General features: G+C 41.2%; 2 protein-coding genes across 2 annotated transcripts in view; one reads left to right on the top strand and one right to left on the bottom strand.

Moving 5' to 3' along the window:
• The window catches only part of T265_02211 (hypothetical protein), a gene marked incomplete at both ends in the record, with an annotated part of 45,697 nt that extends 45,647 nt beyond the window's left edge, over window positions 1–50 (bottom strand). The window contains one exon of the mRNA XM_009166399.1: window positions 26–50. Within this exon, the coding sequence (XP_009164663.1) occupies window positions 26–50 (25 nt within the window). The remainder of the gene's footprint in view (window positions 1–25) is intronic.
• The window catches only part of T265_02210 (hypothetical protein), a gene marked incomplete at both ends in the record, with an annotated part of 61,688 nt that extends 53,208 nt beyond the window's left edge, over window positions 1–8,480 (top strand). Inside the window, one exon of the mRNA XM_009166398.1 lies at window positions 8,442–8,480. The remainder of the gene's footprint in view (window positions 1–8,441) is intronic.
• Window positions 8,481–19,678: the final 11,198 nt, after the last annotated feature.

Raw genomic sequence — 19,678 nt, 5'->3', positions numbered from 1 at the left:
CACAAGCTTCAGCGGTAAGACTAACCTATGCTGGTCATCCCGGTAGACATTTTTGTTGCAATTTATATATGTTTTGCCAACATCCGTGCTGGAATTTCTAATAATGGACCTGCTAAAGCAAGGATTGGATAGTTTAAGCACCTTCGGCTGCATTCCTTTTGGTCTTATGGTTGGGCATGGAGTTTTTTCTCGTACCTTGCAGTTCAGTGATTCGGGGAAACGGAGACTCTCTCCCCAACAAGAGACTTCGTCAACTTTATTGAGTTAAAACATACTAGATGATTTTGAACAAACACATTCTGTTGGGCATGGAGTTTTTTCTCGTACCTTGCAGTTCAGTGATTCGGGGAAACGGAGACTCTCTCCCCAACAAGAGACTTCGTCAACTTTATTGAGTTAAAACATACTAGATGATTTTGAACAAACACATTCTGTGCAGCAAGATGGTCTGTTGATCAAAAAAACCATTCACAAAGATGCCAAACCTGTAAGACAGCTGAAAATTTCACAGTAAATGCAGATTTCACCTGTTTTCACTTAGCACAGTAAAGCAAAGCATATCGTTTTCAGGTGATTAAAACTTAGTCGGTTCTTTGGCCAAATGAAGCTGGAGCTGTGTGAAATACAACAAAAATTAATTAAGCTACATAACATACATCTGAAAGAATCTCGTATACAGACACTCTATAAATGTCATGGTCCCAACAGAAAGATTTGTCTCATCGCTCACTCTTCATACAGAAGAGCAGCCATCTGCCATGATCTTGCTGTCCCTAGAATTTCTCCTAAGGAAAGCAAAATTTGAACGGAAAGTTATAAAGTTTTTTCGAATGGATCTAAAACGTATGGCCAAAAGGAAAGGAATTAGTACATTTTCTGTGATCTGCTCCAGATTAAACGTGACACCAATCTCAGTGAAATAATAGTTACTAATCCGGCTCTCATGTTTTCCAAATCAAACGCAAAACCCTGAGTAAAATATCTGTGCACTCCATGTGTTGTGTACATGTTAATTTTCGATCATCTGAAAATACAAATTTGATGCCTGTTTATGAAAAGCGAGACTTGTTCTTCCGAGCTTCTAGAATACGAGCTATGTGGGCAAGATTCCTATCGTTCCATAATCCAGTTGCCAAGTTTGATTTCAGTGCTTGTCAGATGAAGGCATGGAGCCCTCTGTTCTGATCAACGTTATCGGATGTTTCTTCACACTCAGTCAGAAAGCGTTCCAACGTCTCATTTAATAAGTTATCTGTAAGCTGCTGACTTTAATGTGAAATGTTTACGCCCACTGGCAGATGTCAATTTGTGCCGGATTGGCTTTACAAAATGTGAATAGCTTCACAGGACGACCGTCACTCTCCCGGTTCACTCTCGTAGTGAATGACAATTCGTTTGAAGTATACTATGAGGAATCTAGTCAGTTACTTCCACTCTGGTTGTCCATAACGGTATTGGTTTTTCGCAAGTAAGCAGATCCCAGCTAGTATTTTTGAACTTCTGTTTGGTGACAGATGACACGGGTATAGCACTCTGCTTATCCTTTAGCAAGAAGGCTGCGTTAGCGATCCTATGTATATCATGTAACCAAGAAGTACTGGCGTTAAATCGGTGTGTTAAGGACAAAATATGGGACAACTTCGAATTCAGCTGAAGGTTTTGTCTGTTTGCCTTTTGACGGTCCAAAAATCGACGTCCATAAACTATCTCATGTCCAAACCGCCTTACATACTTCGTTCTATCCACACGGTTGTCCCTATTCCATGTGTTCAATCATGCAGATGGTTGATTCTCGCGAAATCCGACCTTGTAAAGTAACCTTGGTTTTTGAATATTACCAGCATTCCAGCTTATCTCTGTCACTATGCATTCCTCTATAATTGCAGCATCTGTGTGCACCGAGCGACCGCTGTTACTCGATTCGGATTCGGAATGTTCTGTATTCGAACGTGCAAGGTGGTCCTGTTCCAGTGCTTGAGCAGAAGAGTCAAGTGCCACTGTCACTTCACAGTCTGTCACAAAAGTGGCTGGAGACAAATTCCCACGAAACTGGACCACATAAGATTAAGTCAGTAAGAAATGGTGTTATTTACATTCTCAAGTTTAGCAAGATAGCGAAACAAACCGAATAGTTTTATTTGTAGCGGTGTAGGCATGATTGTGTGTAAGGACGTTCCAGTTTGATTCCATGAGTTCACTTATGAGAGATCCATGTGTAAAGAGCGAGACAGATGGTGCGACATAACTGAGTAAAAGCTTAACAAAAAATCGAACGTATTTCAGGGATAACATTTCAGCCTGGAATTGGGAATAAGACCTGCTCAAGAGATGACTTTAAGCCTTTGGCTGAACAAACGGAAATCCTACGTGGGTCAAAAAAATAATAAGAGAGTACAAAAAGACTGCATTTATCCCATGAGAATACACAGAGGAAAAGCAATCAAATGGAGTAGATTTGTTACAAAAAATGCGTTTTCCATATTGCTCATGTTTATGGTCGGACTACCTTGGCTGAGATGATCTGAAAATACGGCTGCAGAGCTGATGGTGTGCTCTGACAAGAAGAATATCGCACATGGCTGTCTTTTTTATTGGCTTTTACACAACTGAGCATCAGTGGGGCAATACGTACGAGAATTCTTGAGGATAAGCTCAGTGCGCACAGTTTTTCTAGCCTCATGTACGGAGAAACGAGTGAGAGTGTGAGTAATAAGTTTCCTCAGCACATCGGCAAAATATTTGAGTTGATGAATAAAGAGGGGATTGTGGAACGCAGATATCTTCGATACATATGTACGAAGCAAACGTAAAAGTTACTTTCTAGGTGTAGGGGAATTTATCCTTTGTAAGCATTCCCAAGCATCTTACCATCAACCAAGTTGAGTTGGATGGAAATCCTTCATTTAGTGCAACAAATCCGGGTAGTGAAATTCCTTAACAAGTTCGGTCCTGAAAAGTTTTACTATCCTAAATATCTTTTGATCAGTCGACGTATTCGAACGGTGATCTTAATATTTGCACTGTCTGTCACAGCATGAACTGAATTCACCCAAAACAGTAAGTCAACCACATCCCTATGAGTAGTGCTGTACGTCCACCTATGTAGCGCGAGGTCTCGAGTATCGTACCAACTGAAATATGAGGTGGCCTAGTGCAGCACATTCATTTGCTTAGATACATCATAAACGAGCGATTCAGCTGGATTCCGGGTTATATTTTTTCATACTACATTACACTAGTTGCAACTAGATGCTACAGTCTCCTGTGAGAAGAATCTGAGCTCATATGAGAACAAAAGCCCAAATGCAGGTGTTCAGATAAGCGAGATTATCTGGGGTGATATGGCACTTCCAGATTAACTTTGCATAGAAGATATAAGAGAACGGTAGTGTGAGAGGTTAAGAAGACGGATAATAAACGTAGTGTCCAAAGTTTCCAAAGCATTCTCAGAGCTTGTAGTGGTGAAAGCGGGGAGAACTCAAGCATATAATCAAGCTGGACCCTATCCCTGGTTGGCCAATGAACCGGATCGTCAGGACAAGGATGAAGAATGTAAGGGAAAACCCAGCCAGGTATTCATTCAGCATATTTTATGAAATCTTTGGAAACAACAATGGGCGACTAAGTGAACAAAAATCTAAAAAGATGTGGCTAGAAACCTGGGTTTACAGGACATCGTTGAAATGTTGCTGCCTTCGTAGTCGGTGCCTGGTCTCAGTAAACAAAGTTGAGGAGAGCTGTGTCGTGTTTTCTGTTCCTCAACACACAACCAAATCGTGCTGAACTCTGTCCAAACTCTATTCTCAACTGACTGTCAGACAAACATCGAGTAGGAAAGTTAGTCTTTTAAAAATCCACCTGGCATTGAGAGCTGAGATATCAGGAGGAGAGAACTCCGATAAAGATGTAACTAGTGGCCCCTGATGCCGGTTGCCAAAAGCAATTGAAAAAATCGCAATAGATAACGAGTGCAATAGGTCGAGGTTGATTAGAAGAACGGACTCCAGGGAAAATTTTGCAACCAAATCTAATTATGTGACACGAAAGTTTCGATTCGAATGTGACATAGTTGCGGAAGAAACAGAAAGTAGAGATTGAATAAGCACTTTTGTGAACGGGAACCTAATGTGGACGCCCAATCGACGGGCGCGCGTTAGTACATGTTTGGCCTCTTTCTTTTTTTGTTTACATGCAAAAGCAATCTTTTCGGTGGCACAAAGATTTTCTTGCTGTATGTTTGCGCAAACGACCAGTTGGTTAAGACGAAATCTGTATCACAAGGTTTACAGTTCCACCAAAAATGGAGGGAGCTCCCATTTGCCTATGTAACACGTTTTTCAGTAGCGACGCTCGTTGTGTTAAACATAATCTATCTTGCTTGTTTATGCCCTTGCGCTTCCACGTTTTTCAAGAGTCGGTAGTTCGACCAATCGGTTCTCCGACTTGTGAAATCACCATTCGCCCTACATTAGACCAGACTCACTTCCCCAGTAACACTGAGGCCAGTGTTTTCCTTCGATGCCGTTAAGTGGCACATGCAATTATTTGCTCCTCAATACACGCACGACCGGTCAATGGTAAGCCACCAGTTCGGGCATGCATGGGCAAAAACTAATTTACTGGTTTGTTCGGAGGGCATGGAAAGAACCTGGGTGCCATCCTATCACGACCTGCATCTAGGTTAGCACTGTTATAGCTGTTTAGAGAAGCAAAGACACATATTTTGATGGACAGTATCGGATGGTGACATCTGCAGTCCAATCAGTGGTTCTTCGCTTGTCGCTAGTAGATTTTCTATCGCTGATCTTGTAACAAACAGATGAGGGTGAATCGTTCCAATACGGAATGAATGCTCGGTAAAAAGAGATAACTCCAGTTTTTTCGGACTCACTGCTTTCTTCATCGTGTGTGCCCTTTCCTAAGGACCCCTTGTTTTTTAATTTTCATTTTGGTTCAATCTTATGACGAGCCACACTGCGCATTTTCGGTTCCGTAGTGACATCGTGGGTCGTTCTCTAATTTTGTCAAATGTTTACTCAATATTCTATCTAACAGTTCTGGGTTAATAACCCGAATGGATGTGCAAACAGGGTCCAAAATATGACGTAATCTGTGTTCAGTTTTAGCCAATAAAAGTCAACCAGGGGAGGAAACAGAAACGTATACTCGTGTCGAGTGTGTATAGTTTGCTGGAAGAATTATTACAAATCCTCGTCTGCTAGTCACTAGTAAGCTGCTCTCTATGCATCAGTAAACGAAAAACTAAGTGTAACCAGATGAGTTGCAGCCTTAAGATTACATTTTCTATGGAATATTAATATTCATCGTATAGAAATTGCTTTAGACGGATATCGTTATTTCGCAACGATAGATAGTTAGGCGCATAAAACTTCACGGGCGAGAAGACATGGATATACCGTGTGCATTCGATAAGCAAAAGTGAGCATCTATTACTGTCCACAAATGACCACGACGGACTAATCTTTCTTGATTTTTTATGCTTGCATCTAGAAGAAGATGATAATCACATCAATGACATCACGATCATTAAAAACACAAGGTCAGAGTCGATTTGTGACTGGAAGATAAGAAGAGCACTTTTGGTATGTTATAACTCCGATGTAAAGCACAGTGAACAGCACACATCCATACCTGAGGCAAATTTTATATTAGCTCCCGAGGTCTCAGCTGTTCTAATCATCGCATCCCATTATTCTCACCTACGTTACCAGACACCGAAATGAATGGTAAAAATTGATCATGCCCTGTTATTGGGAGAAGCTTATAACTCGTTTCCATTGAAACTTACTCTAGAAAAATATTCTCCAATTTTTTTAAACAACTACCAATAAAGCCATAGACCAGACTGGTTACTTCATTACGAGGCATCTAATAATACGCCTAATCTACCATCCATCTTATCAGAGCCGTGATTCTGCGCTCGACGAAAGCGCTGGCTTTTTCTAGTTACTTTGGCAGATGCGATTGCTAGTGTAATAGTGGTTATCCAAAATGCCTGGAACCCAACTTCAGCCTTTTTGACCGCCTGCGATTAAATTTCCTAGCACATTAAGACCTCCAAAGAAAGGGCAACCACTTTTAAGTGGAATCAAAAAGTTTCATCACTAGCGAAATTGACTGAGCTGTGACCGCAGTGAGTGAACAAATCCTTGAGCCTCACAGAATTTTTCGTTACCTTTATGATCACGTACTAGGCAGTACTACCACAAGGGGAAAAAAGGAGCCCATTATATTAGGTGCAGTATCATGAGCTAATCCTCGAAACTAGCTGGCGCTCGACGGAGGTAAACTCGAGGAATGAACCGAAAAGATGAGTAGTGAAAACCAATAAGCTGCAGATTGGTCTTCATTATACCTTACGACCGATGGTCTGTCCAGTGCATCCGGAAACATTCACTGCTCAACCCAGAAGAATATGGACTTGGCGTTTGTTTCTTCCTGTATCGTACACCAGGTTAGTTTTGTTTGTCTTTCAAAGTGATCTGAATTCTAACAAGACCCCTCAAGGTGTATTTTTAAGCCTGGAGGTCTGATGGTAAGGTAGTGTTCACATTCACCAGAACTGTGTATAACACTGCACCGCACTTTACAGCTCACGCTGTTCAGTTATTCACTGCGGTATGTTGACGGATCCTTTTTGCTGAAGTTCTCCTTGCATGCAATCTAGCTGAGCTGAAGGTTAACGGAATCTGATCCAACGGTCCGCTGTCTGCAGTGATTTGAAAAGTAGGTAGTACAAGAGTTCAGATTGTTGCGTCACGATTATGCCAAGGAAGTGGGATACTGTTGTTTCATACCGTGACGCAGCGGGTGTGACCTTCATTTCTTTCTTCATCAGCCGCTCTTAATATATGCTTGGAATTTCTCGGCACACAGGCCACCAGTCAGACCAGTGCGCGTACTGAATACTTTTCTCGTTGCTTGCCTCTTCAGTGAGGTTTGTCGTTCAGCCGTTAAAGCGTAGGCAGACTGAAAGCATGAGCTATATACGACTATTGAATATTATCTCGGTTGCAAAAATGAATTCATTTTCCAGTTCCAGTAACAAGCCCTTGTGTTGTTCAGTTTACTAGGTCAGGCAGGTGCACAAAGGAGATTCAAGTGAGACCAAAAGGAATTGCGCTTTTGCAACGTCCTCATCCTTACCACATAATAAAACTCCTCTCTGAATGCAATATTTCTCAGCACTTAATGCAACCAAAGGCTGACGAAAGGTAAGATAGAAAGAGATTTTAAATTGAACATACTATCCAGGGAAACTGCACCTTTAGGCTCGAACCAGAGTGTAACCTACACTGATTGTACAAAATACGTTAATTTTCCTCAAGCTACCTGAATATTGGCACCCGAGGATGGAACACTGGCTAGTTCCGTAAACAAAAGCCTGTCATACACGTCCCGCTCCTAGTTAAAAAAGTAAGAAACACAGAATTGTCCCTCTCTACCTTTAAGTAATAAGGCATGGGATGAACTGAACACCTTGTCAAATGAACGCGAGATTGATGGAGAACGTATTCAGTATGTTAACAAAGTTTTTCTGTTTCTTGTTTCTGGAACAGCGTGTGGGGATTACCTGATAAGGTTTCGTCAGCCAGTTCAAAGGAACAGACATAGGGAACGAACCCAGCTAAATGAATCGACGATGCCACCCATTCGGCTACCCGGACAGAAAAGACGATACATGGCGAGCGATTTATGGGAATGCGGTCATGTCCACTAACGTTTATCTCATGGTTTGATTTTTGTGGAGTAGCTCATGGTCTTTTCTTAGATTTGTCGTTAATATTGGCCCATTTTCGCATTTCGAAAAGCAATTTTGCCTACCTGTTAGCTTTTTTTCGATATTCACGAACGGCTAATGTACCGACGAACACTTGGGCCATGCTGCTACTTACACCTATTACAAATGATGCTATATTAAGTAACTGTATACAACTGAACACAAACCCCTAGTGGGTTCAATACCTTGGTCATGCACAAGCTCGCAAAACTCAAATGACGCAAGACTGTGAATCACCGATGACGATTTGCTGTGACGATCGGAAGGTGACTTTCAATCTTTTCATACCTTACGCGGTGCGCCGATCAACGTCGTCACAAGGTAACATCCATAATGGCTAGAAAGTGCATTTTTCACTAACGTACACAATATTCGGTATGAAAGCATTGTCATTGTAAATTTTCACCAGAGAATGGAAATGCTGGAGACCATCAGAGACCATATATTGTAATACAGCGTCGTAAAAATCTCAGAGTAAAAAGTGACGTCGCTCAGGTAGATACCACGAGTCCACGGACTACCTGCAATCAGTACATACATACAAAATGATACATATGGTAAACTCCTAAGTAGAAATTTCATGGTTCTCAAAATTCAGCGACAATATTAACATTTGTACGCCCACTCTGTGCTATTTTAGAGACTGATATTCGGGAGCCCTTAATCATGCAGACCAAAGGTCGTCCTTAAACTCGCTTGTTCATCCCGCTGGAGTGTCTTAACGGTAATGAAACGGAGTATGCATGCGACTCTAATGTCACCACCAACCAGAAGGATGCCGATGAAAACACATCCACATTCAGGCCACTCAGATAATTAACGAGGACTAAGCATTCGTTCTCGCTCCTACTGACTTCTCCGGTACGGGTGCTCATTTTCATCGATATGAACATCATCTGTTTCTGTCGTGAGCGGAGTTCGGCAAGGTACCCATCCAGGAGTTAAATGATCTGTTTTTGAATTCACGATGCATAAGTCCTTCCTTAACCCTTTCTTGTTATCTGCTCAGAATACCTGGGTAGGAGGCATTTCTAATTCATCAGTTATATTCAACGACACTGAGGTAATATAAATAGACCGGTGTGATTTTACAGCCACGTCGCTGTTTTGGTTATTTCTGTCATAAAATTATTCAGTATATTCCAAACTCGGACAAGAAAAACTCTAGAACCGATTTTATCTCTGTGGTTTATTTTTTTTCTGATAAGAACCAAAGAAAACTGGGTAATAGTGGCTGATTAGCTCGCTGACTTCTGTAGTTACTAATCATGTTCTTCAAATTGTACGTCATTCAGTTGAATTTATCATCAGCTTTTGCCATGCTTTTTGTTTTGTAAGTATATGCTTTGTGGTCTGACGAAACGATTCTTTTCAGCCACCTTATACAGCCCTTGATTTAATTCGCTCAGCTTTAAAAAAAATCAGTTCATCGGGCCCAATATTCAATATGAATCAGATAATATAGTTGACGAACGTGATCCAGTCAGTCGACAGCGTGTTTCAATCCCACTTCAAGTCAGTTCTTAGTTATTCTGAGCAGTTTCTCTTCATTCAACCAAGCGGACCTCCAGCGCATTCCTCTGTCACGTTGTCATAAATTCTTCTGCCGTGGAAAAATGGCTGAAGTAAGATTTTTTCATCACATGAAATCAGTTTCTTGATAGTTTGTCGCAAAGACCGCATTCTTATCTAAAGCATCCACGGAATTATAAAGCTCTGGATTCTAGTTTATTAGCAACGATTTAAGGAAAGCTTACGCTTGCCGTTCTAACTTGAAAAATGGTTTTAATCACCTCAACTATCATTCCAGTTGACGAAGTCTTAGTCTTGTCAGCTTATAAGGAGAGATAAAGCTACACCGAGGCAAAGTAGACAATATCTAATTTCTTAGTTCATTGGTGGCGCACCTAATCTAGAACAGTAGTGAGAAGCGGTCCCAGGCCAGTGTTGTTCAGAATTAAAGTTATACTATTACTGTACCGCACATTCTGGAAGCCTAGACTGTCTTCACTTTCAAGTACGATTGATTGAGACATGCTAAATCCCCTCACAGTATCAACTATTTGTAACCAGCTAAGGAAGACGAGTGAACTGTCCATCTGAAAAGTAGTCACCCAAAGAGACAATCAATTCGTAACCATGTTAAGTGGATCCTGTGACTGAGAGATAAGTGGCATGATATTATTTTTAACTGTGAATTAAACACATTGCTGATCAGCTGCTTGTAGCCGAATAATCAGCTACTAGCCGGGAGGTCGCTCAAAACTCTTAGGAGTTTCTTGAGCTGATTCTCAATATGAATAAATCGGCCAAAATCTAACCCTCGGTTTAACAGCATGGATTGACTTTACCTACTACAGGAAATCTCAACTAAAAATCGACTTTGCTCTAAGTAAATAAGGCGTCTGATAGCAGAATATCGGAGGCAGCTAGTATCGTGTTTTTTAATAAATGTGAAACTCAACGCTTTGGATTTGAGGTGCCTGTTTGGGGTATCCAAATCTTTGTTGGCTGTCCGCGAAAACAACCGTTTACACTGCGGTGTTCACGGCATGTGTCTATCGCTTTAAGCAGCAGTATATGAGCGAAAGATATACCACCGGATGGATAGCATTTACTACTCCAAATGGTGGTTAACAGCAGTAATTAGGACTATTTATTTGGAAATCCCAGGGCGGAGGTGTAAGGGAAAAAAACTCCACTGTCAGACAGCCGTTTGCTGACGACGGTCACTGACATCCAGGAAGCTTTATGACGTTAAATATTCTAACTTCATTAGTTAAAAAACTCATAGTTTTTGGATTACTGGTGAAGCTCGAAACCACCTAATATGTTCAAGCGTCCAACCTCCATAAATTAGAAGAAAAAGCCGAATGCGCTTCTGAGGTATTTGGAAAGGAATAGTGAAAAATACTGAGTTTCACCAAATTACTTCTTCCCGTTTTGCTAGTCAGTCAGGCTGGTTTTGACAACTGCAAACATGGTTTAGTAGGTAGTGTCGTTTGATACTCTCTGGCTTCCTAGAGCTCAAGCAATGTGCATGAATTTTGTCAAGAGGCAGAGAAAGAAGCAGTCCTTTGAACACGCTACAATGGCCGTTAAAATTATTCAACCGATGGAGTGTGACCTTAGTAGACCTCAAATGTGGCAGTGGTTTTGACTCAGCTATAGAAGGGGCAACATTCCGACTCAGGGCTCGTCAGTTCATTATAGTAACCCACGTGTTTCTATAGGTGTGGACATTTGGGGAACCTACAAGTCACTAACATGGGACACTTAATTGTTTTGCACGGTAATATAGCGAGCTCACTGAACATACAGGCAACCTACGCCACCAGGCAGATCAACAAGAAGCAGTGGACTGTAGTAGCACTACCGGGTACAGCCGCCATAATGGTATCGCTCCTAAAAGCTATTTGACACAGTGCATGGTCGGAACCATGTGATTCGATGTGGAATACCTATTCGCTGACGCCAACTCTACACGACCCCAAGTAATCACTAACTCTTAAACCAGCAGACAAATATCAGCAACGAATTATAGAAGCTTCGCGACGCATGGAGCTGACAGAGTAGAAAACGTGCTCCTCAGTCCATATACATATTCGTAATGAGTTCAGTAGACAAATTATTTGAGTCCTTTTGGGTTGTCCGAAAGCGGCTTTTAAAAGAACGTGATATCAAAAGTCGATGCAGCGCCTTATTACAAAAACGAAGAGACTGAGTTTTTGGACCTCGACCTCATCGAGTCACTCAAAACAAACTTTGTGTCCTTTTGAGTCCAAGCCAACAGAAGCAGTTAATTGTTATCTATCAGTATACCGTTTCATGAAAGGTGTGTGACATCTGGTCCGCTTCTTCCGCACGACCCGATAAACAACGCCATGCGACAGTAGCAACATCCCTTTGTTTCCACATGCCTAAAAACTTGTGCAATGACTGGTGCTGATAATACGAACGAAAATAAATATTTCTGGTGGACTGGTACACCAACTTTTGTTTGCTGGACAGGTGGTATTCGAAATGAACTATTAAGGATGCCTGCTTATGAGCTGGGAAACTCGGACTCGCTTGTTTAGTGGAGCAACAGCCAGTTTTTATTAGCGTATTCGGTGGGCCGTATGCATGAGGTCCGCAATAGGCCAGACGTATATGTCACGTAGATGACTAAAAGGTGACTAAAGTGATGGAGGATACATTTGGAAAGTCTCAAAAGCATGAACTGTACAAGTGGCTGGAGTATTTGTTGATCATGGGTTACGGCAACACTCTCGATAAAAATGTGGTCAGAGCTCCGCACTCTTAACTACTTTCCAGGCAACTTTTGTTTTCACGTGAACGGGCGTAAAAATTGTTTTTATAGAGGCTTTGCCTCTTCATAGTGTTAGTAGTGATTTCAATCGTTCTATCTTTTTCCATTTCTTCCATTTACTTCCATGCCTCTACAGTTCTGCGCATACTTTCACTTAGAGAGAAGAAGAAGGTTCAAAAAGGGCTTATCAGATCGCATATACAAATGAAGTTGCGCACAACACTGACAGTTGCATAGCTACCTCACAAGGTCACCTCACTTATGTTGGATATCTGTACAATTTAGGGGGACCCATATTTCCACTGCATTAACCTATAGGAAAGTCATTTTCTCTCCGCAACTAGGTGCCACTCATCTCATTGAAAGATGAAGCATGAAAGTTAAGGTATCTCAATGATTTTATAGGGACAAACGAGAACAAGAAGTCTGCAGAATCTTTCCAAACTGGGCTTTAAGATTTAGTTTCTTTGCGGGCCTGAACTCCTGGACCTTGATCCACAGAAATGTGAAACCAGTACGTGATAGGCAATCACAGCTTCATAGTCATGCATTAAAAATTGTTACTTTTATGGTAACGCATGTATTGCTCGGTTGAAGAAAGCTAACTCAGTAAGTACTGATTCCCCTCCTATTTGGAAAGACAGGTATTTAAATAGATTGTTACTTTGGTATATTGTATTGTTCTGTTTTCCATCCTTAATTCATTGAGTCCAAAGCTATGCGTTTTATCAATCAAATTGCAGTTTCACTCGAGAGGGCAATGTTTTACGTGGAATCAACCAGGAAAGGTGGTAGTAGTTGATAAGCCTAAGCACAAGATAGTACAACTTGTGACCGAGCGGGTGGTTGCGAGTTGAAAACCGCATGCAGATTGATGAAGTGTGCAGTGCAGCTGATTCCCAACAAGGCTAAATCACCTTCAAAGCTTTTCTTGACTTTTAAGATAAGGTTCGGTTTACATACAAGAACCAATCTCTAAGGAAACCTCTCAAATCTCGTCGCACTACCAACATTCCAAATGGTTCATAGTCAAAGAGGGTTGTGAAAAGTGCCGTGCGATACAAGGACTTTTTCAGGAACAACTATGAAACTAAGATGCAAAAAAACGATTGCTAGGCAAGCCAGCGATTTTGTTGAACCGATAGATGCGTATCTCATGAGAACGACAGTATATAATCAGGAATGTTCCTGGAGAGGACGGGAGTTGCCCTGATTGTTACGAAAATTTTGAAACCCAAAGTCAGTACTAGATGGGTTTTTTACTTTTGGTTTGCGTCTAATATTCAGCTAATTGCGAACACCATGACATCCTTGGAATTATTCTTAACAAGCCTGTGAGCGCTTAAGGGGTTTGCTGGATTTGGTTTCAATTTGGCCTGTCTTTTGGAAAACCTGTCATCATAATAGAGGACTTTTGCGTGCAAAAGGCAAGTTTGGACCACATCTTGATGATGTATCTTTCAACTGCAAAATTATTCATCATGCACACTCTAGTATGAATCTTCTTCCACAGCTTACGTCTATGAACCAGTGAGTAAGCAATACAACATTCATCTAGGCTAGCAGCTTAAGTAAATCCACCCCTTCAGTAGTTGCCGTAATGACTCGCTAAGAATACACACAGTCCCAAGGATATCAGTGAATATGGTTGTGCCATGTAATGGGAAATATAGGGTCAATCATCAGCAATGAAATTAGCTGGCACACCAATTCGACCATCTTTTCACTGGTCTCGAGCGTCCATCGCGAGTAAAGTGTTACATTCGCGACCATTTTTTATCACTTCACTTGCTTTTACCTATCAAAAATTCTTTCGTTTTCTCCAGATTTCCTGTCATTCCTTATGGGACATCCTCCAGAAGACAACATTTTACAAGTAGAACTGCTGGTAACTGAGGACGAATAACTGTGTCCGTGATGAAACGAATCCACGTTATCTGCTGAAGAGAAAGGTCAGCAGTGAGGCCACCAAAGCGCTGCACGTTCCAGTATGTGTTTTCCTCATGTGATCATCGGTGCGTAAAATTAATTGCCATACTAGTTTTACGTACGGTCAGTTGCCTTTAAGCCTAGGTGAACTATTTAGTTGCAAACATTTCGTCATTCAGGTAACAGAATGATACTCTCGGCACACTGTTGATGGGTAGCCTTACTACTTCGACTTTTGAGAAGTTGCGAGATACTGTAGGGAGTGGGTGCCTTTGGTCATTCGTACTTGCACTAAGACAGACAATGATTTTAAAATACAAAAAAACCTTACGGATTCAGCTAAAACAGCGTAACTGTAAGTTAATTCTGTGAGCAAAGCCCTTCTATGGTGAAACACCAAAAATCTTGTTTGGCTGGAGCACTCAAGCAGTTTGCAATGTAAGAATCTCTATGGAAATTAGAGCAGATAAACTTTTGGTCAGTAACAGAACACTACACCATCTGGTCAGGAGTGCCTGAGGACCAGTCTGATTAGCTTAGATATGGACAACTAAGCAGAAAAATCGCTGGTTCCGTTCGGCCCGTAGGTGAAGATCATCTCAGCAAGGATTAAACGGCTACGCAATGGTCTTCGGTTTTTCAACGACAGCTGACATTACTTACAGGCAGCTAATGCATCATATCTCCTCATTGCCTGCCAGTGATTAATATGATGTAAGATCTCCCACCCTGAAGGTTCTAACTTGGTAAGACTCTTACCCTTGAGCATTATCCCATCGACCTATTCCCACCCCCTTCACTCTAGTCACGTTGCATCTGGCTTTCACTTCACTGGTCTTATACCTGACTGAACACGGTATCACGGTTACCGGTGTAAGTAGTTTTGCATCACTGCATGCATCCACTCACTCTCCAATGTCCATTTTGACGTTGTTTTCTGATACTAATAGTCGACTACCCAGGTCTATGCACATCGATGAGTAGGCTGCCTCTGATCTCGGGTAGGGTGATCGGTGATTTAATGTAGTGCATTTATTCAGTTCACATTCCCCAAAAATGGATGTTCTTACTTCTCTCTCCGTAATCTGTGGCGTTCGGTCTCTTAATCCCTGGATTGTGCAAATTCGTAAAATTTAGGTAGGAGGGAACTTGTTGCCATTTGAATGGCATCCAATGTCAGCTGCGCAGCCGGCATATGCAGGTTTACATCAAACCTTTGGGTGGCTGGGTTTTGTGGCGTTCCAGTGTGAACTGATAGGAAGAACTCCAATATTTCCGTACAGATGATCGTGTTATTCAAAAAGAATGTAGTCTCTTATCCGAAAGGTTTTGCATTCTGTTCATTGGTTCACTCCGTTGTTGTTCATTTGTCCCGTTTTCAAATCCGCTTCCCTCAAATCTTTCGATAGGCAAGGACAAAACTTATTTGATCTAGTAGGGAGAAAGATCATTCGACACACTGGGGTTTGATTTCGGAAGATGTGGCTTCGTAGCGTCAAAATAAATGCTCAAAATCCATCATTAGCACTTGAAAAAAACACAACCAAGTAGTCATTTTTATCAACTTTTCATCGAGGATGTCCAGTTACACACAGGTTAATCGAAAACCTAATTCGCATTCCGTGATCTAGCAATAAGCACAGCAATTGTAGTCAAACGAATAGAATCAAGAAACCTTAGTTTGTTCATTATAAGTTGAGCAAAAACAGTTTACAGTGAAATTCCTACTAATACACATGAGAGAAAAAACCATGTGCTTGTGTGATTTATGCATACGTTTTGTGCTCTTGTTGTACTGACAGCTGATTTTACAGTACTTTTTTTGAAGGACGGCCCTGAGATCTCCGCTGATCAGATTTCTGAGACGGGTGAGAAGACAGATCAGCTGATAACTACGTCTTATGTGGTCATATCACTCACTGGCGATGCGTTACAGAGAAGATAAAATCTTCTGTCGAATGAAAACAAGTAACAAGCGCATACCCCAAGTTAGACCAGTTCAATATGAAGAGGCTCGTGTATTGATGTTTCTCTCGTTTGCTTCGGTTCAGTGTTTGCTTTTTTTGTTTTCAATGCTAGCTTGCATCACTAGTCACAACATCAGCATTGACTCCGCTACTCATCGGCCGCATATTCCGCAGACAAAGATCCTACGTTCACCTGGTGCTCAATATTAGTTTAAGGTCGTGCTTCAGTTTAAGTCGTGCTTAACGCATTTAGCCGACTACTACTGTGTACTGGCACTACGCTATACCAAACTGTGTATCCAGCAAAAACAGTGTCAATATGCATAGGTTGATATGGTCGTCGTAGCGCTACTTTGAGCACGGTGAAATTGGCAATCAGTTTAACAATCGTGTCGGTCTGTAACAAAACCAGGCAAAAAGTTTCCTGTTGGTTGAAATACTTACTGTGTGTTGGCCGAGTGATACGTGGCTCAGTGTTTTTGCAGAATTACGTACATGTGTTTGGAATAGGAGTGTCCTTATTTCGATGATTCATGTTGCGAAAATCACAGTTGTTTTTGTTGTGTTGGATTTCAAATAATCGAAGCCTTGTTTTCAGTGAAGAGAGTGACCAGTCAACCAGATTATTTAGCCAATAACAAGTAGTCACACGAACATTACGCGCATTGTAAAAAGTACCTGCCCTTCTGAGTTTCCATTTACTGTCTTATCGATCGAAACATTTGCTAGGAAATTTCAGAAATTCTAACTCGACTGTAAGAGTAAATGAGTTGGGGTGGTCCCTACATAAAGATAGATCAAATATCTCCAAAGGGTTCTGGATGGGTGCCTGGTTGTGGTTAAGAACCAGATGCAAAATGCTATTAGAATCACATTGTTCTTACTAGTTTCGATGCAGAAATTCCACATTATCAGCTTGGGTTCTCACTTTTGAGTTCTTGAAGTAACCTGATTTGCCACCGACATCGCTATCAAAAGATTATTTTAGATGTTGGAAAAGTTAGGACCGTTATTGAAGTTACCGCATGGATTAGATACGTAGCTACTTTTGGGTTTAATTTTACACACTTGGTTTTCACGGCTGCCATGATGATGCTCCGAAATCACAACTATAGCCTTCCAATCAGTATTAGCTCTCCTCACTGGTACGTACATTTCATAAAGGGAAAATATGGTTGCATGAATCCCACGGAAGGCTATCAAACAGCTTCTTGTTATCGTTGGCGGACTGACGATTGTGTGCACAGAAAGATAAGGAAAACAAGGCCTAGGCAATACAGTAAACTCCGATCGACAAAAAACCTTTTGAACATATTTGGATCAAGTTCACAAATAGAATACCAAAAAACTGATATCATACTGTGTACATTTCTGAGAAGTGGAAGTAGATGAACATCGTGATTACCCAAGTGACAAGTACTTTTATACAAAGCATGAATATCGCTTTCCATTTGGGAGAAAAATGTGCCCAGCAAAATTCCCAAATTATCTACCTATAAATGTTGTGGAGACCCGGGACAGATTGAACTATACATGGTCAATGGTGCTTACTGTCCATAAGTGTTCCAATCTAGCCGTCTCCGATTCCTGCTTGAGTTGTGATCACAGTGGAAGCATAATGTGTAGAAACAAGTGTGGCTGCAAGCAATAAAATAGAAATTCCAAAATTGCAGTGCTTTGGTTCATATTGCTCGCTAAAGGTGGTTTTATTTCTTTCGGAATTTTGATTAATATGCTGTTCTGTATGTCCATTCGGGCGTAAACGCATACTGTAGCATACAGACGACCAGAACAGGTTTTTCGTTACAGTAATTGAACCGATGATAGAGTCTGTATCTGCAAGGCAAAATTTGGAGTGACAGATTCTGCATCATTTGCTGAATGTTTTAGTGGATAAAACACAACGTAGACCATCGGAACTCTTCATTTTCTATTCAGCCTGAACTGATATTGTCGCACCTCGTCAATAAACAACGTTTGTGGAGTTTCATGAATACTAGATCAAAACTCACCATCAATTCGCTGAACAGCCATCTTGCCATATCTTTTGAAAAGTGGAATGTTCAGCTTTGAAAAGAGTGGGAAAATTGGAAATTACTCTGTAATATGTTTTGACAGCCGAAACAAATTGAAATCATGAGCCTCATCCCGGGAGGTTGATGTGCGCAAAGAACCGGTAATGTTTAAATAGAGTCGAGCAATTCACTTGAAAACACTTCAGTTTCGCAACGGGAATACGGACATAAGCAGTGGGCTAATGCGTTCTATTTTCAAAGTCAGCGAATCATCATCATTCCAAAGGTAGATGGCGTACTAAGCATATGTAGAAGCTCGTGGTAGGTTAATTAGTTCTTATAATTTTCCCATGTGTCATTGTTTCACAAAAATAACGACACTCGTCGTCGGTTATTCTTTATGGCTTCATTCATAGGGAATTATGCAATCTGTGTCGAGTATCAATATCAAATGAGTTTTTTGCTCATTTCTACTTCGCAACAGATTGGAAACAATGGTTAGATAACGCTGATATCTCATCATCCGACGGTTGAAGTAGGTTTTTCTTGTGTTGCAATTAATTGGTTTTTGGACTGGGTTGGTGCATTCACACTGTTAAATCTCAATACCTTACACATCGAATTAGGAAGGTTGAATCTCATGCAATTCCAGGTATACTATGTTGGCAAGCCTAACGAATCCGAGTACTCATCGTTACTCTGCACTGTAAAACAGTGCAGTGGCTGATCCTAAGTGGCCTGCTGGTATATGTAATCAGATTAGGAAGTATCGCATTCGGAAAATTCCTGTCGTTTCATCTTGGGGTCAGACCAAGGTCACAGACCAGTGGACTGTGACCTTTTTCCGAAACCGAGGGGTAGTGCTCCCGTTAGTTATTGATTTAGCTTGCGCACGCCCTTCCGGTGGTTTTTTTTCAAACCGAGGGGAGTGGGTAAAGTCCTAAACAACTTTTGAGAAAGAAGTTCTTTTACCCAGTGATGATGAACTAGTTTTCAGAAATAATCCAATTTCAGATTTGATGCATCAAATGATTCGTCCCTTGATCAAATAGTCGACAGAATTATCATCAGCTCTGTGACATGCGGTCACAGGACCGTGCTTCTTGTTACTCGCTACCAGCTGATCAGTTTTCCATAACGTGGCAGAAAAACGTGACTGAATCTTGTTGGCTCTGGTGAAAATCCTCACTTAATATGATGGGAGTGTGTCTAGAATAAACCGTTAACCGAAGAGTGGAATTTCGAGTCACATGGCTTGAGTGCGCCATTGTCCCATCTTGGGTAGATTCGCAACTGCCATCTAAATCCCGAAGATGTTCACTAAAATGCGTCAAAACCACGGAGTATTCCGAATCCATCCAGCAAAAACCATCCATACGTACAATTCAAATGAGGCACTAGTTGATTCTTCCACAGCAATTCTAGTATTGACCTGCACTGCGCATGTGTTCCCTTCATTTCATCGCTCCCTTGTTTGGATTCTAGGAGGCGCTGTTGATATGCTGTACATCCATCACACTTTTGGGTGGTAAATCCAAAAAATTATCGTGCATCTAAAATGAGCATCTATTTGAAGTCCAACAATTAGGTATATTTTCCTGATAATGTCCTACCCATCTTATTTACAATCTGCAAATTTTGTATGGGTAAAAAT

Source organism: Opisthorchis viverrini, assembly GCF_000715545.1.
Source record: "Opisthorchis viverrini unplaced genomic scaffold opera_v5_27, whole genome shotgun sequence".
NCBI lineage: Eukaryota > Metazoa > Platyhelminthes > Trematoda > Opisthorchiida > Opisthorchiidae > Opisthorchis > Opisthorchis viverrini.
The sequence above is the reverse complement of the archived record's forward strand: the minus strand, read 5'-3'. Positions and strand labels throughout refer to the sequence as shown.